This window comes from Mytilus galloprovincialis, chromosome 1 (assembly GCF_965363235.1).
Source record: "Mytilus galloprovincialis chromosome 1, xbMytGall1.hap1.1, whole genome shotgun sequence".
Lineage (NCBI taxonomy): Eukaryota > Metazoa > Mollusca > Bivalvia > Mytilida > Mytilidae > Mytilus > Mytilus galloprovincialis.
Window position 1 is genome coordinate 23,420,376 of NC_134838.1, and position 25,887 is coordinate 23,446,262.

General features: G+C 31.5%; 1 protein-coding gene across 6 annotated transcripts in view; it reads right to left on the reverse strand.

Moving 5' to 3' along the window:
* Window positions 1-6,472: 6,472 nt before the first annotated feature.
* Window positions 6,473-25,887, reverse strand: part of LOC143069914 (uncharacterized) — a 49,600-nt gene continuing 30,185 nt past the window's right edge. For 5 of the 6 annotated variants that reach the window (XM_076244690.1, XM_076244689.1, XM_076244691.1 and 2 more), the window contains exon 3: window positions 6,473-10,892. In XM_076244690.1, coding sequence (XP_076100805.1) covers window positions 9,338-10,771 — 1,434 coding nt within the window. In that variant the 5' untranslated portion in view covers window positions 10,772-10,892 and the 3' untranslated portion in view covers window positions 6,473-9,337. Of the gene's footprint in view, window positions 10,893-15,034; window positions 15,174-25,887 lie in introns of those variants that run through there. The other variant, XM_076244696.1, reaches the window with a different exon arrangement.

The window sequence follows — 25,887 nt, forward strand, 5'->3', positions numbered from 1 at the left end:
CAATAGAGTGAACAGTTCAAAATTTATTAATATCCATAAGGACGGAAACGAATAAAATTTAAAAAAAACACGTGGAAATTATATATGCGAAATCAAGAGATCAATATCCAATAAATACATAGAAATCAAACTTATGTAAAAGGAAAAAAGCAAAAATATCAAACTTAAAGGAAAATTCAAAATTAAAGTCCTTTATCAAATGACAAATCAAAAGCTCAAACACATGGTACAAATGGAAAGCAACTGTCATACAACTGATTAGAAACATACATTTTCTTATGCAGAAAATGGTGGATTGAAATATGTTTTATAGGTAGCTAAACCTCTCACTTGTATGACAGTAACATATAATTCCATTATATTAACAACGATGTGTGAGCAAAACAGACAGACATAATAGGTAAAATTGTCAAAAATTGGGGAACAGAAGTCAACATTGTGTCATGATATAAATCACTATAAAATAAAAAAATAAAAAAAAAACCAAATAGCTATTTCAATTAAGAAAAATAAAAACATTTTAATCCCAATATGTATTTTTAACTTGCCTGTCGAAAGTCAGGAACCCACAATTCAGTGGTTGTTGTTGGTTACTGTTTGTCGTATTTGTTTTTCGTTTATTGTGTTTTAGCATAAATCAGAATACACATTTCTTTATATTTATACATAGAACAATGCACAACAAAACCACTTTAGAACAAAACTAATTATTTCATATTAGCAATTTCATTGGGAGCGATATGACAGCCATGTCTATATGCATTGGTAAATGGGTCAACTTAGGACTGTCGTATATTGTCATGCAGTAACAAATCGACGCGTGATTTAATAAATAATTTGAGAAAGTAAGACAACAATGTTCACCTTAAAGTAGAGTGGATTGCTGTACTGTATGTCTAGAAACAAGTGTACCCGACTAATCGTTCATGACATTATACAGTTGTGACGTTATGTTATAGTCAAAATTTCGTACCGACTACAGTTACAAGAAGCTGTTGGGACAAACGACCTGTAAGAGGGGCGAATGATACCAGAGGAACAGTCAAAATCTTAAATCGAACATAAACTGACAACGCCATGGCTAAAAATGAAAAAGACAAACAGACAAATAATAGTACAATAGAAACAACATAGAAAAATAAATACTGAGCAACACGAACCCATCCAAAAACTGGGGATACTTTCAGGTGCTCTGGAATTGTAGGCAAATCCTGCTCCACATGTGGCACCCGTATTGTTGCTCATGTGACTACAAACCCGGTAAATAGTCTAATTCGGTAGGTCACATTCATGAAAAGGGAAAAACTACATACCCAGACTTTCAACAACTACGAAGCTTAGAATGCTTTTTTTATTTTAGTAACCACAGATTTTATGTAAAATGCTACAATACTAAACGCTCAGCCAAATGTTAGTTAGTACTAAGAACAGCTGTTTGTAAACTTATTAAATGCCACCGAAGTGAATATGACTGTACAAATTACCTTGATCAATTGTCAATTTAGTTCTTCTGTATAAACTTAATGTAGACAACAGTAGTTAGTCGATATTAAAATCTCACGATTCTATTAAGAAGACAAATAAAGGTAAAACAAATCTGAGGGAATGGCATTAACGCTAAAAGGAGAAAGATCATTTGCGTCAACAAGGTTAGCGTTTCATGCCATGAATGTATTGTCCGCCAAGCGAATCCATACCAAATCAAAATGTCACAACCGCAAAAAGTAAAAACTCGGTTAAATTACAGACTAGACTAGATTACCAGTTTGAGATATGGGACTACGAAAAATTACCACTAGTGAGGTGAAAATCAGAAATGTTGTATCGGCAAACCTACTCGTGACTGTGACCGTAAAAGTTTTTTTTCCCTCATTATTCTGTTATAAGGAGCAGTTTATGCATTAGGGGCACAAAATCCATATAGAGTAAAATGTAAAATAACAAAAAAAATACTGAACTTAGAGGAAAATTTAAAACAGAAAGTCCCTACTCAAATGGCAAAATCAAAAGCTCAAATACATCAAACGAATGGACAACAACGCTCACAAGCATGAATTATTTGTGTACTGAGAAAATGATGGGTTAGACCGGTTTTTATAGCTAGCTAAACCTCTCACTTGAATGACAGTCGCATTAAATTTCATTAAATTGACAACTATGTGTGAACAAAACAAACAGAAAAAATGGGTTAAAATGTCAAAAACAGGGACACAGCTGTAAACATTGTGTTATTATCTTAATCACTATCAAAGCAACGGAATGTAAACAAATATTATCCATATCACAATAACACTATGACGGGATGCTTAAGTACATAGCCACGTCAAATCTTACAAAAGAAACCCAACAAAACACAAAGGTATACAGACGAAGCATATTAGCTAAAATGAAAGACAAGAATACAAAAGTTATCCTAGTACAATAACACAATGACGGGTTGTATAAATGAATAAACTCATCATAGATACGAGGATTAAATTGTGTAATAATGCCAGACGTGCGTTTCGCTCGAATCCAAATAAGTTAAAAAGGCCAAATAAAGTTTGAAGTTGAAGAGCATTGAGGACCAACATTCCTAAAAGTTTTGCCAAATACAGCTAAGGTAATCTGTTCCTGAGGTAGGAAAGACTAGGTATTTCAAAAATTAAAATTGATGCAAGTGTATGGCCGTTGTAAAAGAGACATGTTAATGCAACTGTCGTTGAAAAAGAAAAAAAATATAGTGAAAATTTGTGGAATTTTGAACTTTCTTAATTTTGGGGAAGTGACACCGAGAAAAAATTAAAAAAAAACATGTGCATGTCGGATTATTTTTTTCATATAAGATACAAATAACCAGACTTTTTGAAATGCAATATAATCCATGAGAAAGTTTATAGTTTAATTTCAAAGTACAGAAAAAAAATAGACGAAACATTTCAAATTTAAACTTTAAGGACGGAAGGAAATGAAATCATATCATGAGAACTTATGGACGCGGAAATTATCCACGCTAATACATGATTTGGATTATATATAAAACATACACAGGATGTTGCTTTCGGTCTTTTCGGGGGGTGGTGGTGGGGCTGGTTGGTTATCTTAATATTACATTAAGATAAAAAAAACAAAAAAAATCCATCACTTTAATAAACAGATGGGAAAACTTGTTAACATCTGTATCTTTTATGTACGAAAAAGGAATAAAATTTTAGATATAAAACTCATAAACGAAACCATGATAAAACCCTTGACCAATGCACGATAATAGTTGTTAGAGTGCTCTATGTCTCTTGACACAATACAGACGGTAAAACCATGATGTAACAGAAGTATGGGATACATTCCGACAAAGCTAACAATGTTGGGCTAAAGTTACAGGGGAGGTTCTGATTTTTATCTTTTATTGCTACAATTTAAAGACGGTTTTCATTTTAAAGTAATACTTCATGGAAGTTTAGCTAAACGTGTTTAATTGTGACGTTGATTTAGGCTGATGCTATTTAGAATGACAAGTCATTGTCCCATAATGATGCCCTTTACGACATTCTGAAAAATACTAAGAACATATACTTGTGACATTTTTACCTATTGTGTCTGTTTGTTATGTTCACACATCGTTGTCAATATAATGGAAATTGATGCGACTGTCATACAATTGAGAGATTTAGCTAGCTTTAAAACCAGGTTTAATCCACCATTTTCTACAAAAGAAAATGCCTGTACCAAGTCAGGAATATGACAGTTGTTATCCATTCATGTGAGTTCAGTATTTTTGTGATTTTACATTTTTTCCACATGTTTCGATATACCTACATATCATATGATGTCAAATGTAATAATTAATTAACGATTATTAATTTTGAAATCACTTGAAACCAATAATTAAGTATTTTAATTGAAAAAGCACTTATCGCCTTTATAATTTCATGCCAAAATACAACTTTCCAAACCGTGTCATTTGGATACTCTATATGAAAGTTTGATTCAATGTTTTATCAAATGCATTTTCTGGTGATGATTATTTCTAAAAACACAATGAGAAATATATTTTCATTTTCTTTTGTGTATATTTTTTTCCTTTTTGACCATAATAAACCCAAACATGCTTTGAACATTTAAAGGTCCTTACTATGTATTGACTACACAAAAACCCTGTCTATTATCTTTTCATCTTGGCTACTTATAATAATCACATGAATTAAACAATAATACAACGGGAAAAAAACTTCTCACGCTTTCGCTCGCTACGAACATATCGCAATCTTACCATTAGTATGCACGAAGGTAGATACATATAACAAGTGTTAGCTAAAGCTTTCCTGATAAACTGTAATTACAAATAAAGATAACAATAAATCGCGAAATGTTATACGTTCTGGACCCAGAATCGTTCATAAAGATTTGCTATACATTTTAACTCCCAATTTATATATCACTTTGATATGTGTTACTACTAATAAATTGTAACCCAGACGTTACTGTAATTTATTTGCTTCTGTAGAGGTTTTATTTCTGATAGTTCTACGTTTTCTAGTTCCATTTCTTTTTTTTTAAGAACTTATTGTTAATGAATTTTATTGCATTGTACAAGAATGGATTGAAAACTAAATCTTTGGATATTGTACAGAAATTATTCGTTTTTTCTGTACTTTCAATTCAGTTGGCAGTTACGTCTTGCCCACTCTCTGCAATACATCTCTCAGAATCTTATCAAACAGGAGTTTTCTTATTTAATCATTGTATCCTTTTGAAAAATCTTCTATCAGATTGCTTGGCTGAAACTCACGTAAAGCTTTCTCTGTTAGGAAAAAGGTCGGTACGATTATATACTTACTGGAACTGTTACGAGTATATACTTACTGGAACTGTTATGAGATTATCAAAGATGAATCTGTTCTCCTGTGATACCACATACGACAGCAATCAATCAGTAATGAAATGACGTAGATGTAATGTACTTTTGGTCACCGTGTTGCATGCAACATGTATGTTTTTCAAGTTTTCTCTTTGTAGTTACATATTAAGTTTAACGGTCAAATTAATAATTGGTTGACCTATACGACATGTCTGTGTCTCAACTCACTAGCGAGGGGATTTCACAAACTAAGCTCGTTATAGATACCAGCTAAGTTGTCTTATCTTTAATTTTGCCGATATCTGACACAGATTGCAAAAATTGAATGATATTTTAGATAGATCATTAAAGTATCTCCTTTAATATAGTCTGAAATCGATATATTCCAGAGACCCTTTAATCGATTCAGAAATAATGCCAAGGTTCTGTTGTTTCCCTTTTACGTGGCATCAATTTTGCACATACATCAAACAAAATACAAAACTTGTGTACATACAAGTGAAACATCGAAGAAGACACTGATATGTGAAAACAATGATTACTGGATAATTTTAAATGTAATGAAAGTTCACTGTTGACCGTTTCCAATGTGAAACCAGGCACATACTTGTATCCAAATCTTTTCTGTGGATTATCTTCCACAAGTTCCACTTTAGGAATGTTATTTCCGAAAACTTTTTTGGCGAAGACTCGCTTGCTCCTATTTCAAGTTCATACGATTCCTCTGTAAAGACATTTTATGATGTGACACATAATGTAAATCATATGCAAAACAAATTCCTGTTCACTTAAAACAAAGTCATGTTTTACGAATGGAAATGTCTATATATGGTATGTATATCTCCATAGGAAGCCTCAGAAATACTGTAATGGCGGGAAATACTAGTGACGTACACGAAAATACCATGTGTCAATGTATACTCTGTTATAAAATTTATTCTATAATGTTTCAAACTCTAAAGCGTTCAGAACGATCAATCAGATATAAAAAAAATTGTGAATTAATTTAACAGATATTATCAAAGATCTTTAACTAACACCAAAAACAGAAAAATGGCATAACGATTAGAGATATGACCAAAGAAAGCGTTTGTTTTGGAAAGGCACATGATCATGTTGCAGAGGAAGGTATTTAAAAAAATTTGATCAGAATTTTATATTTTTAAAAAGGTTAAAAAACAAAAAATCCCGAACTCCAAGGTAAATTCAAATCGGAGAGTTCTTTATCAAATGGCAAAATAAAAAGCTCAAACAAATCAAACGAATGGTGAAGCAGCTGTCATATTCCTGAAGATTACCTTTTACATATCAATTGCTATGTGACTTTTATACTTTTCTTTTATCTCAGGAGTAGATTACCTAAGCTGTATGTGGCAAAACTTTTAGGAATTTTGGTCCTCAATGCTCTTCAACTTTTTATTTTATTTGTCCTTTTTAACCTTTTTTTTAGATTCAAACGTCACTAATCAGTCTTTTGTAGAAGAAACGCGCGTCTGGTGCAAATACTAAATTTTAATCCTTGTATCTATGATGAGTTTTTTGACGTCAACTAACTTCAAATGTGTATATTCGCATCATTTTCGAATTTGAAACGATTTGTTTACTGCAAGAAAAAGGAAAACTAGAGATACATAATGTAGTTCAACATTTTAATACTTGCATAGGTCATATGATAAAAAAGTGTCGTTACTATATAAGTACAAAAACAAAAAGTATTGATTTCAACAAATTACAATCAAATTGTATAATCAAATGCATTTCAACTACAATTATAAGCATAAATGTCCTACATAGACTATGAAAAAAAGTAACAGAACTGCTGTAAGAATCAAAATAATCTAGACAGCAAAAAGGTTTAAAGGCTAACAATAGAAAGTTATGGAAGTTAATAAGCTACTGTTGTTCGTCAGATAGATAACTGAAGAACTGAACATTGGTATATGGGCATCTGTCAAATGTTGAAAACTGTAAATTACCCCTTTGGTCAGTTGGTGTGTTTATGTTACTTTGGTAGTTATTTTGCTGTTTCATTGACATTTCCAGATTTTCTTATCGTTCATATCAACACTGATTACTAAGTAGTTGCAGGCTTTTAATCAAAGGACATGTAGGTACGCATCAATGAAGCAGCAACAACAAATCTAAAATTCAAAAGAGGTAAACGTTCTGTTTTCGACAATAGGCAAGTACCTATGCAATGTGTCAATGCCTAATTAAGCAAAAATGATGCGGCTATAGAATGAAATTCAAAACAGTGTGGCTGTGGCCATTGATTGACACATTAAATTCATTCATTGACTGGGACAATTTAGGTGAACGTTTGTATGTAAAGACCACTGCTCACTATGTACTTTTTAAAGACACTTAAACTATGGGGTCACCAAAGGTTCTCAACACCTTAATAGAGTAACACGATGTTTTGATTTATATCAATTATATAAATCAAAACATAAAGGTTATTCCTGATTGATTTTTCGAATTATTTTATAATTAAAGGCGTTAAGAAACCTTTGGTGACCCCACAGTTTAAATGTCTATCGTAGGTACGTCATGAACAGTGGTCGTTACAGACAAACGTTCACGTAAATTGTCCCAGTCAATGGATGAATTTAATGTGTCAATCAATGGCCACAGCCACACTGTTTCGAATTTCATTCTAATTTATAAATACGACCAAATATCTTCAAAGAGCATAAAAATTAACAAAAGGACAAAGCCTTACACTGTAACTATCTAAAGACAATCACCGAGGACATTCTTGTCTTAAGATAGGTTCGTGATCATATTACTGGATTTAACTTGAGAATTTAACCTGGCCATTTTATATTTCAATTTTTGTTTCTCAGTGAAAATATCAGCACTCTCAATTTATTTCATTGTTTATCAAGATTTTATTTATGTTACATTGTATGTAATTCAAAGTTTATACTTAAAATATAAATTGCACTGACCATATTTAAACTCTATCTTTTGATTTGTACATCCAGTAATGTTTTACAGTTATCTGATCAGTTTCTCTTTGAATATAATGTTACATTTAATATTTATCCTTCCTGTTTTAAAACAAAGATGCCTAAGTACACGTGAAAAGAACATTTTGCAAGTGATCATATATGAAATGGATATTGTTGTTTCTCAATGCACAATAATCCATCAAAAACTGACCACTCAATATCAGTGTCACATAAATTGAGTGGATCACGTTTAGGGATCTAATCAAAGAGAAAACTTAATCAATAAGAAACATTTTCCCATAGATTGGTTTCAGAATGAAATAAGTGAAGAACTGACAAAACACTGTCACATATTTAATCAAATAAGACCAACATCTGATTTCTCAAGTTAATTGACAGAGAAACGTAAAAGTTTTATATATTACGGTCTGAACAAGTAATATTTATTTAATCATAGCCAACTTTTATACTGCGATATTTGTTTGTTGATGGTTTTCCATGGTTAGGCGCCACTTTCAACTACCTAGGCTATACCAAGGCAACCATAGATTATTAGTGGAGCATGTCGATGTTTCCAAAGAGAACAACCGACCGTCAGCAGGAATACTGTTAATCATTGTCAGTTTAGAGCGGGGAACATACCTCGCCACAAACGTGGTTCGAAATAAAATATGCTGTATTTGATACATTACAATAATTAAACTAGAGTATCTGAACATTCACATCCATAAAACACTATACAATAAAACAAAATGATACAAGCAAAAACAATACTAACTAAATAAAATATCAACATTTTTAAAGACAGGGATTATGACATTTTGAGGTCTTAGTTGTAAATCTTTGTATATTCTTTGGTATTAGTTATTTATTGCAAAAACAATATATGTGTCTGTTATCAGTGACATCTGATCTTTATTAGATGACTTCCTGGTTTTTATTTGACTGTTAGTTTACGACCAACCATCGTTTGATAAAATGCGCTGAGAAGGGTTACCAGTTTAAATGCGACTTGGACAATCTTTCATTTTCCAAATATTGTTTTTAGGATTGCAAATGCTGACTTTAATATTGCTTATTGATTACTATTTTTTTTTTAATTTGCATTGCTCATTAAATCACCAATGTTGTATAGCAACTGTTTCAGTTCTTAAATGTAATACACCTAAAAGAGACCAATAAAAAGTTGTTTTATCTTCTGAATCAGTCAATTTTGGCAGATTTTAATGAGATAACAATGTATTTCTGCTCACAGATCCTACAATAAAATGGATAGAAACGGAGTAAATTTGGAAAATTTGAAACTTAATGTCGCAAAATTTACCACCAAATGCGGTTAAATCGTTTTCTAGTCCCTTTGCTAGCATGCGAGTTCGTGTCATGCTAAGCAATGTACATTTATAATCATCAAAGCAGGAAGAAATGCTATTCAGTCAAAATTAAATTTGCAATTAATGTTATACTTCTTGAAACAATAAGTCTTAACTACAAGAAACGAACAAATGCTGCAATGTATAAAACTTTACACACATGTATAAATAGATAATTAAGTTTTAGGAATGTCGTTGTTTAAAGATGAAGGTTCGAAAAATTTCATGACTTCTTCGTTAAGGGTCAACGAATTTAATGACGAATTATCACCATCATCTCGATCATGTCTGTTAACAATATTTCTTATTCTATGTAAGCACGATTCACTTCTGAATACCCCAATACAGGTCTTGTAAGGACCTCTTCTACCAATAACATCAAGTCGATCCTGGCTCTTATGTAAACTCTTTCTCTTTTTGTCAACTTTTGAGATTGCACCTGTACCGTTTTTTGTAGGAATATCTGAAACGTCCAAACAATCATCCTTTATGCCTTGTTTGGCTTTGCCTTCAATTTTCCTTGAATTTGTTGCATTGCTTGAATAACTATGCCGCCTTTCAGTATATTCCCGACCGTCAAACACAGTGTCATCTGCGTCAATGTGAATAACGACATTTGACTGACTAGGTTTTTCTGATATATTCGTTTTGTCATGAAGAAAATCGGTTGAAATATCGTCGAGTTCTATTGTTTCCGTAGGGGATCCGCGAAACGCTGGATTAGAAAAACAAGTCTCGGAGTTTTTCTCTGTTGATTCCATGTCATGTGCGGACTTATCATCGGTGTTGCAATGAATAAATTTTGGAATAGTATTCTTCTCGCCACAGTATTTAGAATATTTTGAAAACCTTCGCTGTATTCGCTTGAATGATTTAGGACGGATATTTGGCATAGATGACGTTTTTAACCATGTTTCGTGATCACTTAAACACCTTTTTCGTTTGGGTTTTTGAGTAACTTTTTTGTCATTTAGCCATTTTCTTTGAATTTCCGGTGTTATCAGTAAAGCAGGTGTACTGATACTCAATGCTTTATATAATGTTGGCATTTTGGAAGCCACTTTATTAGAACGTTTACTTGGTTTTCTAATCGGCACTTCGATACCCCGGAAGTAGTTCTTTCGGAACTCGTCTATAACCATATCATACAATACACCTTTCTTTGTATTTGACAAGTTTCTACTAGGAAGAATGCTTTGAACGAATTTGTCTCTTATTTCACAATATAACACAACCGCTATCATAAGCACAAAGAATCCAATTCCCATTAGAACTGGACCAACATAAGCTAATGATTTCAACTGCGTATATTTTGTTTCAACTGGAACTTTCGTTGTAACATTCGATGTGTTTGTACTGTTGTAAATAGACGAGTTTGCAGAAATGTCGAAGAATTTTTGTGGATTATATCCAATGTAACACAAAAGTGCACCACTACACAATACAGTGAAACCAATAACAGATCCTACAACATTCGGAACTAAATATGGCATTCGGATAAACTCGAACCATTTCAAGTCTCGCTTCGGTAAGTTTCGTTTCCTTGAAGGTCCACCAAACCAACTTGGTCTTGTGTTTCCAAGCTTTATCCGTGCTTGAGGCACAAACATGATCACTTACATTCATGTTTTACGTTATCATATTCCTTGATTTGTAGAAATTTGTCATTTAAATACAGTAGTTAATATTATTTCACAAAATTCACGATATCCTCTCTATAGTCCCGTACAACTAAAAATAAAGTAAATAGAAGAAATTCAGAATATATTTGACATTAAATAATTCTTCCTTAGTATTTTAAGTAATTCATCATAAGTCGTTTTTGTTTCTCAAAGGTATTGGACTACATATAGATCTATACAATTTTTATATATATTTATTTTTATTTACGTAAGTGTGGGGACGTGACGTGTTCACGGATATCTGACGTGATCATTATGATCATGACAAAATTCTATAAAGGTTTATATTACCTATGCATAATTGGCATAAGAATAGATTGTACCTATATCCATCAAGCAAATCTGAAAATAGTTTCCAATGTAAAATTTCAGTTAAACGATCCATTAAAGCTTATTTCTATGAATAACAAAGTATTCTAGTTACATTTATAAATACTCATGAAATTTTAACGTTCAATAGAGGGAAAATCAGAAAGAGGAATAACAACCATGCATTTTTTTGTGTTAATTTAAAGATTAATTTGCTTTTGTGATATTTAAAAGGACGTTCGACTATATGTATAGGATTTGTTTAAAAGATAATTTATTTGGTGAACTGAGTATATGTATATAGTTGTTCAATGTGTGCATTTTAGACATGAATATAATTTATTTATTTTGTAACTTCTAGCTATATACAAAGAGAGTGTACACGAACACCAAAAATATAAAACAGGACAAAGTTCATATTTTTTTTTGCTGCGAACAACGTACGTTACTTATTGAAAATTCATACTTAAACGGAAATAAAACTGGAGGTCAAAGCTGAATTAAGTTCAACTAAAACTATATATTTTCCTTCGCAAAATATCCTTTCTTTAACAATGAAAAAACTGATATCAAACTCTCTTCACAGTAAAACGTTTGTAGAGTAATTTGTTTTTGATACGTAACTATTGATATAAGAAGGTGACTGTAGAAAAACTCATACTATTGCGTTTAAATACACACAATTTGATCCTACATATCATTCATCAAGCTCAATTGATAGAACAACATGTAGATACAAAGGAGACATTTTGTTTCTGTAGTTTTGATAACTACGTAAAATGACAACGTCAAAATATCTGTGAAATTGTTAGATTTTATATCTGGTCTTTTTAACTGATAATACGCTATATTAGTACATGAACAATTTAGCTAGAAGGGATGCACAATGAGTACCCATTTGTTATCGATTATTGAAGTATTTATCCGCCATACTTAAACAAATGCATTGTCTATCATGCCTTGAAGTTTTTGATACCATAATGTATACATCGATGTGTGTATTGCTTGCGTCAGTATGGTACAAATGTTCTAAACCCGCGACAAGGTACTGACAACTCTTACAAAAGTCACATTGTTTTTAGCGTTGAGGAATATTATTGCAAAATCAAAAGTTAATTTTAGTAAACCTGTTGGGAAATAATTGGTGGCTTTCCGATAGATTTTGGAAAATTGAGTTTTATTAAAACACTGTTAATACATAATTTCTGAAATTCAAATTACTCGAATTGTCAAATCATGCGCAACAGAAAAGGTTTTTTGTATCGCACATACATACTACTAAATGCGTATTGCATTGCTTGATGCATGATGAATCAATAACAAACATATTGACGTACATGTTTCAGTATAAGGATAACGAGTTTTTTTCTGATCATTAGAAAAAGTCATCCACAGACCCTTACGTTTAATATCAAATATCTGAACTAAAACATAGAACTATTTGAATATTTTGCAATAACAAGTCATGTGCATTTTTTAATTCAAGTATTTGAATTTGGTAGATATAAAAGAGTGAAATTATTTCTATTGAAGTAACAGTTGATATTGTTAAGAGCCAGGTGATAGCGTCTGTATCAGTTAAACCATCATTATTCTCTTTAATGATTAGTAAAACCAATTAACAGGTACGCGTTAACTTTCATCACCTCCTTATCATAAAGGAAAATTAAACAAAAGATCGGATTTGTATATAATGATTTGGCAGTTACTAGTAAGAAATATGTGATAGACACTTTTGAGATATGCCATAAAATTTCTACAAGGCTACAGAGTGTTCCATCGATCTTGTGATTTTAAACCAGCCTGAGTTAAAGACAATAAGATTTTTAATTAGTTCCATTACGATCTAGAAGAATACAATAACAGAACACTTGCAAGCTTATTACGTCATTTCGCTTACGTCTTATGCCACAATGAACCAAAATTAAAATTCTACTTTTAGTATCTGAAGATAAATAATATATAGAATGTGATAATTAACTATCGAATATTAAATATGTGAATGAACCAACCAGTCAGCCTTATAAGAATAATGGAACAAGTCGGCAAGCAGAGGAGCACAATTGGTTCCTATGGGAATGCTGATTTATTTATTGAAAACCACGTCCTCCAAACGCAACAAATATGTTGTCAATCAAGAAATCATGCATCATGATAATGTCAGATTCGGGGAATTTTTTGTTTAGATCAGATGTTTTGAAATAATGAATGTGTGCGTGAAAGTACGTCACCGATTTCTGTGTGTACGACCTCTTAATGACTTTCATAATGGTAACTTGAATTTGCATGAGTGCTATAGATTCATTGCTCTCGTTGTTTTTTTTAACATGTATTTATTTTCAAATTGCGAATGTCAAAGATGTCCAAACATTGTATAGAGGCCAAAGTGAAATTCTAAAGCCATCGTCGATATACTATTGATTGAACTAATTGCATTTCAGAGCCCAAATGAATTGTCATTAACAAGTGTATATAAAAGACGAAGCATATTATAAATATTTAGAAACATTAATCTTGCGAATAAACTTTTACTCAATTGAATTCTACACAAGATTTCATTGGAAAAGTATGGATATAACTTGGGTTTTTTTTTGCAATTTTTAAATGTAACTGATGGGGATATTTAACAGTCTCAGAAGATAATAAACTCATCCGACTGCACTCGGTATTTCAGACCGAAAGTAAAGAAAAGAGTATCATACATACTTAAGGATTATATTGACAACTCGTGTCGTTGTGCAGCGCAGTAGTTGCCTTTTGTATTTTTTGTTTGTTTATTGTTCGTTTGTTTCATTCGTTGTTTAAAGTCTTAAGAAACCTCAAATTAAAAAAAATAATGCATATGTTTTTTTATAACTCAATGGATAGTTTTCATTATAAAACTTATGTACATATACTTTTTTCTGAAGAAAATTCTTTAATTTATTCATATTTAGAAGAAGTTTACTTTATTTTAATTGCTTCCCCCGACATATTTTCCGTATGAAAAGTGACATCAGTGTGACCCATCTCGTAAAAACCCGGTGATCGCAATACGCATGGATGTCCTTAAAATAAACTATTATCGGAATTAACATGTTAAACACGTGCTCAATTTCCATGCTTTTTGTTGATTTTTAGTCGATTGTTGACAAACAGGTGACAATCGTTAACTTCGGCTTCAAAAAAAGAACTTTAATTACCTGCCATATTTTCACAACAACACTGACCGATTGAAAAAAATTGACGATTATAGCAAATTTACACGAAAAAAAAATGATAAATTCGTGCAAAGAAGACTAAGTTTATGATGTGTGTATGCATTGGTTCAAGAATTGGAAGAATATTATTATTTTTCACCGGTCACTCGTTTCTTAAGACTTTAACTGTTTGGTCAAACTGACGAAGGGAAAATAATTTAGCAGTTACTACGAGCTATTGGATACCATCGTAAAGTAAAAAGTTGATAAAACTTGTGGAACAGGATTTCCAACACCCCTCTAGAAAATCAAATAATTGTCCTTAATGTTTAACATAAGATAATTTGTTATTTTACAAATCAGATGTAAGTAGATGAGGGAATGCCGAGTGATTGTGTATGTCACTACGATAAAACTAAAGTAATTTTCGAAGAGGGAGTTAAATGCATATTTTAATCGTTATAATAATAAAATTAATTATTCAAAATGTAACCTTTAGCACTTGGTCATAATGTAAACACTTTTATTATGAAACATGACAACCAATTGTCTAGGCATTATTGTAACTTTTTCTCCATAAAATAAGTCAAGTAAATTCCGCTTTTGTTGGATACAATTATTTTAAATATAGAAACTAAAACATAAAAGGATTCAAATAATAATGTATCAGATAATTAATAAAAATAAATTAAACACACAATACCTTGGGATGTAGCATATCCACCGCTCTAGATCATTTTTCTTTGTGATGATTGTTTAGGAGGGCGATTGGTTTTATGTTTAATTGGAGCCCTACTAAAATGATATAATTTATCGGAGGTGAATTACAAAAACACATTGCCTATCATTTCTGTCAGTAGTGTTTGAATAGATAATACTTTTATCGTGTGAATCTATCATTTCTAATCTACATTTTTTTAATTAAATACTTGGTTTGAAATTTTTGATAAGAGGAATTTTGAAATGCTACTGTATATACGCGCTGATAATTAAGCTACCGACACTTGATAATAGAAGACAGAATCATACCCTGTATTAAAAAAGTCATTATGCTTGTACGTTATAAATAAATCTCTCTAAAGATATTATCAAGTTCAACTTTAAGTATAACAATGTTATGCGTCAAATCTTTGAATTTGCAATTTTGTATGTCAAACATTAGCCTAAATTTTTGGGGGGAAAACAATAGATTCTTCTCAGATAAAAGGAAAAAACTAACAGCTCCTCAACAACAACAATAAGGCATATGAAATTGCAAGGTAATGAAATGAAAAATGGTAGAAAAGATGTAAAGGTCAGAGAAAAAAAAGTTATATCACGTTAAAAAGGAGACACAAAGATACCAAGAAACAAATAAAAAACCAAGCCAAAATATAAAACAACGATCCTTTCTTTGTTGGGTTTATCTGTTATCGTATGTCTGGTATTGGTTTAAAATGAGATTAAAGCGTTGTTAAGGACCGTGTTTGATTTTTCTACGCTTTACACTACTATTCCTCATGCTCAGTTGAAAAATCGACTTCACCATATCTTTAAACAGAGCTTTTTCTATAAAAATGTGAATCATAGATACAAATTTCATGTTTTGGTTTATGATAAATAGTTCTTCTTTTGAGAAGAACCACACTGAAACAGTTCTTATTTTGTGAAGAGCCACACTGAAATAGTTCTTATTTTGTGAAGAACCACACTGAAATAGTTCTTATTTTGTGAAGCACCAACCACACTGAAATAGTTCTTATATTGTGAAGAACCACACTGAAATAGTTCTTATTTTGTGAAGAACCACACTGAAACTACCAAACATATACAGAAAAATGCTGGACTTTTTGATCGATAATATATTTGTTAAGTTTGGAGGATTGATATTTCAACAGACAGTCGGTATTGCAATGGGTACTACTTGTGCAACCCTACTAGCCGATTTGTTTCTACTAGCATGAGGCCGAATTCATCCAGAACCTTTCAAAAGACAAACAAAAAAAAATTTGCGAAATTCTTTCATTTTATTTTCAGATATATTGAGATGTCCTATCAATGAATAACCAATATTTTAGCCAATTCTTACATCTCATATATCCCAGTGAACTTGAAATTAAGGATGCTACTGATACTAGAATAACTGCCTCATACATTGATTTTTTTCTCAATATTGAAACAGATGGACTACTTCATCCTAAAAATCCATGACAAATGGGGACGATTTCAACTTCCCAATTTTCAATTTCCCATTTCTCAGCAGTAACATACCCTCTGTCCCTTCGTATGGTGTTTACATATCTCAGTTGATACATTATGCTCGTGCATGTTTACACTATACGGACTTCATATACAGATACAGGAGTGTGCTCCTTACACAGAAACTTCTCCAACAAAGTTAGTAGGAGGAAAGATTAAAAATGACACTCCGTAAATTTTATGGACACCATCATGAATTGGTTGAACCATACGATGTGTCTTTGTCTAAACTAAGTAAGGACATATTTACCACGTGATTTGGTTTCAGTTTGCTTTAGAAGAAAAACCAACATAGCTAGATGATACAATTAATTATCTGATTACTAAAACAATTATATCATAATAGTATAATAGTTTTTATTGTTATTTTAAAAATACATCAATTATCCTTATGCAAACCTAATCTTGAAATATATCCTATTGTTTAAATTTGTTTATAAATTTACCTGTGACGTCACTTTTGTGCGTCGATCATACAATGGGTGGTTCGCCTGCGCTGTTTTTGTGTGCTGACCTAGGTTGTTTTACGTGTTAGTTCTTATTCTGTGTTGACATGTATATCAATTATATGGTTATTTTTTTTTTTATATAAATTTACTGTTTGCAAAAGTATGAATTATTTGAAATACTAATGAATTTCTTATCACAGGCAAATAACCTAAGACGTATTAGACACATCTTTTTTTTGGAATTTTGGGTCATCTATGCTCTTTGTGTGGCTTTCTTTACTTTTTTTTTTTACATTAGTACACTGGTGAGTCTTATGTAGACGAAACACGCGTCTGGCGTTTTAAATTATAAGCCTGGTACCTTTAATAACTATTAGCATGGAATGTTCTATTTGCCACAAAACCAAGTTCAACCCACCATTTTTTCATAAAATGCCCTGTACAAAGTCAGGAAAATTGCCATTGTTACATTGTAGTTCGTTTCTGTGTGTTACATTTCGGTATTTTCGGTATTTGATACGTTTCTCTCAGTTTTAGTTTGTTATCCGAATTTGTTTTTTCTCTATCGATTTATGAATTTTGAACAGCGGTACACTACTGTTGCCTTTATTTATTGTAAATTTGTGTATTTCTCTATCCTGAATGTTTTATCATTTATTTGTAATGAAGTCCTGTCATGTGATGCTGTCATTTTAGTGTTATATTTAACATTGCCATGAAAGCGGGAGGTTTGGCTAGCCACAAAACCAGGTCAACCCACGATTTGTTTTCTTAAAATATCCTGTACCAAGTCAGGAAAATGGCAATTGTTATCTTATAGTTTGTTTCTGTGTGTGTTGCATTTTCGTTTGGTTTTTTGTTGCACTTTAGTATTTGTGAAGTTCATTGTTCATCTCTTATATTTAATGTGTTTCCCTCAGTTTTAGTTTGTAACCCGGATTTGTTTTCTCTCAAGCGATTTATGACTTTCTGACAGCGGTGTACTACTGTTGCCTTTATTATACATTTACTTGTAGTTGGCTGAGGGTTTTTTCTGCTCCCTGCTGGATGCCTCATTGTAACTTTGTGACGAAGAACATAAATTAGAGGGCTGTTCTTTTGCTTTTTGTTTCAATTTTTGCTGTAAATGTACTGATTTTTTGTAATGGATGCATACCCAATATTCTTTGTTGTTTTATTAGTCACGAACAGAACTTGTAAATAACACAATTGAAAGTGCATTTGTCTTCTGGTATTATTGCTCATTACTTTCGATAAGGTATATGGTATTTTGTTCAATTCCATCGCATTTGATATTGACTTTCTCCAGGTATAGCAGCCTGAAGTGCATTGGTTGTCGAATCATTAGGAATCAAATTCTAACTGTATTATGTAGGTCACTGTACTATTTGTTTTACGCATGGTTAATGTTGAGTATTTTATGATGAAATAGATTTTCGGCAATGTCAATATAAATCTTTTACAATGTAATAGAATTTGTGCATTGTTTGTATCTGTATGTTATTTTATCAAAGTGAAATTGACTATATAAAGACTTTTTGTTTTTAGATAGCTTTAAAGCGTTGTTGAAAATTATTTTTGATATTTCAACATTTGTTCTTTATTGTGTAGATCCAAATTAATTAAAATGTGTATGTTTACTAGTCGGATTACGAAATCAATAATACCATTGTTTCCAAATATTGAAGAAAAATATCATTATTTGCCAACATATTGTATAAGGTATTAAAAGAATGACAGAAAAACCCTGCTTGACTAATCTGTTTCTATATTTAGAACATTTGTAGAATTAACAATCAAACAAAAAGATATTAATTAAGTTCAAATTCAGTGCACAGAAACAACAATTTACTAAATTCTGTAGATATAATCGAATATTGAGCAACAAAACCAAAGTCACAAATTACCACAAGTTTAGCGGTAAACTAACTGTATATCACCTACTATTAAGAAATACATTTTCGATATTTTCAAAATTATCTAGTTATTTGTCACGGAGTCTCTATTGTTCCAGCTACCCGTATATGCGTAAATTTTTAATTTCAACAGGAGTGTCATGTATTAAATGCGGAAAATGACCCTGATGAGACGTCAGATTGCAAACTAGCTTTTGCAATGAACGTTTTGAGAATCGGAGATCGGAATATATATTTGAAGATGTCCTAAATAATGTGATTGCTTTAAAAAACAAATTTCTATAGGAAAGACTCTTGAACAGTAGCGTGTGGATGTAAACTAAGGGGAATAAAGCTTGAAATAAAACTCAGTATCTGAACTTGAAATTACTGATTAACTTCAGCAAAATGGCCGGAAGAATATGCATTTTTTCTCTATATTTTTTCGGGTAGCCGGACGAATAGCCACTGCCTATTTCTTATGAAATATTTTCTGATTAATGCTCAACGTTAAATACAATGCGACGAGTTATTAGTCTATGTTTGAATAGTGTCAATAATGCATATGCCCCCTTGCCGCATATCTGTTTATTTCTAGATCATAGTCATTCGATTCATTGATCTGTATTCATTTTATACTGTCTTTGGTCAATACTTCGAAATGCTATCCTTTTCATTCAGTGAGTAATTTCTCATCCATTAGTGCGTTCATTTGAGTTGTGGTTCTCATTGCAAGTTAAAACCCCTTGATACGTTCATTTGGCTAATTCATAGATGAGGAAAAGATGTCTGAACTAAGGCTACGCACAATAAATGTGATATATCAGTGGTCTCATATGATACAAATATTCCCAAACGGTTGTAGGTGTGGTCTCAAAGGCAATGACCATATTATTCGAAATTTTACTTGAACTTATTTACAAATAAACAAACCATCAAAGCACAGTTCCAGTGCACTCAAATAACCATATTCTAAAGCAGGTTCTGTGTTTACAAACAGATTGATAATAACAATTTATTCACAGCACGTCATAAGCTATAGCAAGAGAAACCCTTTCTACCCTCTCGGATGTCTTTGATTATTATCTAACAGAATCATCTGATATGAAGAAAACTATTGGCCCCTCTTTTATGTCAGAATTTTGAAGTGTACAAAATTAATTACTAGTATCTCATTACCACTTGAGACTGTCATTAGATGTTTTCATATTAAAAATGAATTATGCAATACAACAATTTTTCAGATAAGCACTTGATAACTTACATTGAATCATTGAACACAAATTTTATATCGTATATCATATTCATTAAATTATTGATATAGTTATAGTATATAAATGTCAAGTACTAATGGCTAGTATTAGTCTTCCTGTACATTGTATACGCAACAGTTTAATCATAAGCATTTAACCTTTACCCTAAATTGGATTTTTTTAATTGACCTAAACCACGAACGGCAACACTCTTATCTTATGTACCAGACATTGATTTTTAAAAGATCACACACACAAAAAAAAATAACCAAAAAACATGTTGCTTGATCCTGTTAGATAAGATGTTAGTTGTAAACTGTTTCGATATATTGGAAACTATCGTGTTTACAAACAGCGATGCGGTATGGAATTAAATATAAGTACGTCAGGAATCGTTTTTATCAGACTTGTATTTACGTCTTTTTGAAATTACACGGTGTTTTTGTATCATTTAAAAGATAAATTGAAGATAATAAAAGCAGTTTAATTGATTTAACGAAGGACTTACGTCCTTTGTTATTCATACTCAACTAATTGATTTCCGTGAATATTTGCTATCAACGGAATGAAAAACAACACTGAGTTCTGCTATTCTATTCTAAAGTAATAAGATATATAAATGTGGTCATATGCTCAATCATGTACCCGATGGCATACATATACAAATATAAGTATTGCAAGTCCGGTTTTACTTAAACTTAATCTAAAGAACGGTTTTCGCAGTTTTGAAGTCTATTTTGTTTACTGCACTTAAGCGTTGTGTATTTTATGGCTTTTCAAATGTTTGACTTCGAACGTACCCGATATAGGTTACCATCGGAGAGGCACGTAGTGTGTCGTCTGCAGGAACGTAAATTGTTATTTTCACGACGTCAAACTATGACTTATCGGGAAAAGATTCAGTTTTCGACTGATTTTTATCATTCAAACTCATTTAACTTGAAAACGAGTTCATCGACCCCTCTTTTTTTAAAATGCCATTTGGTTTGATTACGCGAGAAGATTATTTGTGCCAATTTTCATTAAAATTTGATAAATATATGTAGTAAAAAATGATGTTTTTTTTTCTACATTCATGAACATTTGATAAATATGAGATATTTCTGAATATAAAATGTATAATTTTTTAGGATACTTATGAAATACGGAATTAACAAATTATTTAACAGAAACAATGTGTGTTTATCTTTTAAAACAAAAAAGTTATGTCTTTCTTTCGAAAGAGAAAATACGGTCACAAATCCGAATTTTGAGCAAATATACAAAATTTCGACCTCATTTTACTCAAAAAGTAGCACATGAAGGTATATTTTTTATTACATATTTGATTCAATCAGGTAAAAAATAGTCTATATGGAAATTTTTATCAAAATGTAAATACGGGATCAAAACTGTATCGTATGCCCTTAAAGGGGGTAACATAACGTCTTAGAATGACGGGAAATGGTAGTAACTTCATTACGAAAATTGTTCTAGTGCACGGGAAGAAATATGATAAAAGAATACAACATCATGATATCTTATGATAACTGGATGAGATCGTAATAAATGCATAAATTAATACGATGTGAAATGCGATCAATTCAATATATCATTTTAGTAAATAACTTCACTTATCGCTGATAGAAAATCAGAAGAGCTTCTATGATAAATGACCAGTGTAAAAGATATAAATTGAACATATAAAACTATTGACATGTTTATCTTTTATTGATTTGAACAATTTCTTTGCAATGTTTGGCATCTTCCGTGTAAGCAACTACATTTGTATCATATCTGTAAGAAATACAAATTTGAATTATCTGGGACATATTTCAACCTTTCCTTATCTTATAAAATGTTGATGGTATGATTTTCAATGACACAACTCTCCACATTTTAGACCATAGAATTGTTGACTGAATAAATCTAAGTTTGCAATATACATATCTTTAGAAAAATTGACAAAATAAACACTAAATTAACGTACACCTAGAATGAAATTCAAAACAGTGTGGCTGTGGCCATTGATTGACACATTAAATTCATCCATTGATTGGGACAATTTACGTGAACGTTTGCTTGTAACGACCACTGTTCACGACGTACCTACGATAGACATTTAAACTGTGGGGTCACCAAAGGTTTCTTAACGCCTTTAATTATAAAATAATTCGAAAAATCAATCAGGAATAACCTTTATGTTTTGATTTATATAATTGATATAAATCAAAACATCGTGTTATTTCTCATTAATTTTTCGAATTACTTTATTAAGGTGTTGAGAACCTTTGGTGACCCCATAGTTTAAGTGTCTTTAAAAAGTACATAGTAAGCAGTGGTCGTTACATACAAACGTTCACCTAAATTGTCCCAGTCAATGGATGAATTTAATGTGTCAATCAATGGCCACAGCCACACTGTTTTGAATTTCATTCTATTTCTAGTGTCAAATTAGTCTTTCAAAACAATCAAAACTTGAAGCGTAAACATTTGTTTTGAGAACGACCACACAAATTTTAAATCAGTCAACGGACCAATATACAGCGGGACCGTCTAATTTGAAAGTCTTATAATTAGTACTTGCATGCACGCTCATCTATACAAGTATACTAAAATAAGAGTTATAACGTCATCGTTGATCTGTTAAAAAGTTCTGCAAATCCATAATTACTAAAAGGTTTTAAAATTGTTCTTAAATGAATTTAACATGACGATTTTCCCTGTTACCTCAGAAAACATATTTTGTTGAGAGTTTTACGCAATTAATTTTCCGAGAGAAATTTCAGATATCTAAAAGGGTCATATTTGTCAGTCGTATCGTATGAAAATAACATGTTGAAGCAGCGGAGATAGTTCTATGATTTTATGTGCCATTATTTATTTTTCAAATAATGTATTTTCGATATTATAAATGTGTCAACTTAACTAAAAGGGTTTTACCGTTATAACGGTCATCTACATCCCATTTAAAGGACAGCTGCACTTGAAAAACGGATACAATTAGTCAGTCGTGGTGAAAAAAAAATCAATGAAACCGTGACCAACAACAACACTGAATAGAAAACAATCCTGTGAAAGAATACGAAGGCCTCTATTTAAGAATTGAATACTTCTTTTTGTAACTTCGTTGGGGTGTAAAAACGTCGACCGAAGTACATTTTGTATGAAGCGAGCGCTTCATACTAAAAATGTGCGCACGGTCAACGCTTTTACAACCCTATGAAGTTACAAAAAGAAGCATCCAATACTTATAATAACATTTTTTAGCGATGATCATAAAAAAAACGAATTTATTATTGTTTTATTTAATTCACCTGTGCACTTTATTGTGGGACCATGTGTTATCATGAATGAAAAGTTTTATTGAGCTATGCAATTATTGTTTACGGAATAACACGTGATGTTCAATTAGCCAATCAGAATAAAGTATCATAATGAAACATACATCTAATGTCATTCAAGTATCTTTCTAGATAAAAGCAATGTCTACGAAAATTGGAGAGTTTATTTAACAGAAACTACCAAAGATTTGCGGATTTTGCCAGCAACACCGATCACCTAATGAAATAAAATATAAGATGAAAGAATGACAACCACTCTGCCCTGTCCTGTATTAAAACTCATTAGCGGAAAACCAGAAGAAAAACATCACAACTTAAAGAATTTTCAACAATATTGGTTCGACAGAGAGAACTTATAGTCACAAGATAACAAAACTATATAACATCACATCAAAGAATGCTCACAGTTTCAGAAAAGTTTTTTCTATAATAGAACGAAATTGATGTTCGAAATTATGGTCTCACAGTTTGAATACAGATTATTTTTCTTACGTAAAACCTCTCGTTCAAAATGTTCCTGTCATTTTGCAAATAGAAAATTATTCGTCCAACAGAAGAACAAAGATATTTTAATTTTATTTATGAACATTATATATTTTCGTGTGTAGTATTATTCTTTGATATAGAGTGCATTGTACTGTTATATAACCTTAGCTTTAAAAATCCTATTTTTGCTTGGTCTTAATACAACGTTTAAGTAGTTTTAGAAATTAGTTATCATGCATGAAATCGATACATGCTGATTAATTTTAGTATCAAACATGTTGATTACGCTACAAAGATGCACCATCAGTACCAACTAATTAAAATAAAATATTAGCTTCTAAGTTAATAGCAAAGTCAAGGATACATTCGAGCGTTTTAAAAACAAATACATTTGACTATAGTAATAACATTGAGAATGGAAATGGGAAATGTGTCAAAGAGACAACAACCCGACCATAGAGCAGACAACAGCAGAAGGTCACCAACAGGTCTTCAATGCAGCGAGAAATTCCCACACCCGGAGTCGGCCTTCAGCTGGCCCCTAAACAAATATATATACTAGTTCAGTGATAATGAACGCCATACTAAACTCCAAATTGTACACAAGAAACTAAAAATAATACAAGACTAACAAAGACCAGAGGCTCCTGACTTGGGACAGGCGCAAAATTGCGGCGGGGTTAAACATGTTTATGAGATCTCAACCCTCCCCTATACATCTAGCCAATGCAGAAAAGTAAACGCTTAACAATACGCACATTAAAATTCAGTTCAAGAGAAGTCCGAGTCCGATGTCAGAAGATGTAACCAAAGAAAATAAACAAAATGACAATAATACATAAATAACATCAGACTACTAGCATTTAACTGACATGCCAGCTCCAGACTTCAACTAAACTGATTGAAAGATTATGTCTTCATCATATGAATATCAGGCACAATCCTTCCCGTGAGGGGTTTAGTATCACACCATCATAACATATATGAGAAGAACATAACCCATTTCATGCCAACAACTGCATGATGTTTAAATAAATGTGTTTAGTTCCGATGCAAAGACCCTATAGGTGAATCAATATTAACGCCAAAATCTTTAATGACCTGACAACAGTATCGTAACTATATCCCTTCTTAATAAGTATATTTAAAGGTTTTGTTAGCTTCTGAGGTGAATACTGACATTTTAGTGCTTTATAAAGAATATTTCCATAAAATATTGGATGTGAAATACCTGAACGTATAAGAAGTCTACATGTTAAGCTATATTTACGAATGATGTTCTTATACCGATGATAAAATTCAGTAAATGTTTTGACTAGTTTGTGATATCGAAAACCCTGGTGTAATCATTTTTCAGTAATACATAAATTTCTCTCGTTAAAATCTAAAACATTGTTACATATACGAGCGAATCGTACAAGTTGAGATATATAAACACCGTAAGATGGTGACAAGGGAACGTCACAATCTAAAAATGGATAATTAACGATAGGAAATGAGAAATAATCTCTTTTATCATAAATTTTAGTATTAAGCTTTCCGTTAATGATATAGATATCAAGATCGAGGAAAGGGCATTAGTCTTTGTTAGTATTAACTTTATTTAAAGTAAGTTTAACAGGATACATTTCTTTAGTATACATACTGAAGTCGTCATTATTAAGAGCCAAAATATCATCCAAATATCTAAAAGTATTATTAAATTTATGTATCAGAAATTATTAATTTTTACTTCGTTATTTTCTTTTTATTACAAGTTTACCGGTGAGTATTAAAAAGACTCCTATTATTTAGTAGTCAAAATATGGGTCCTAAGAGACCAATTTTGAGATTTTTAGACCAGCCCAAACTTTCAATACATATTTTGTTTGACAATGTTTTTAAATACTTTTAAGTTTTCATCCAATCCTCA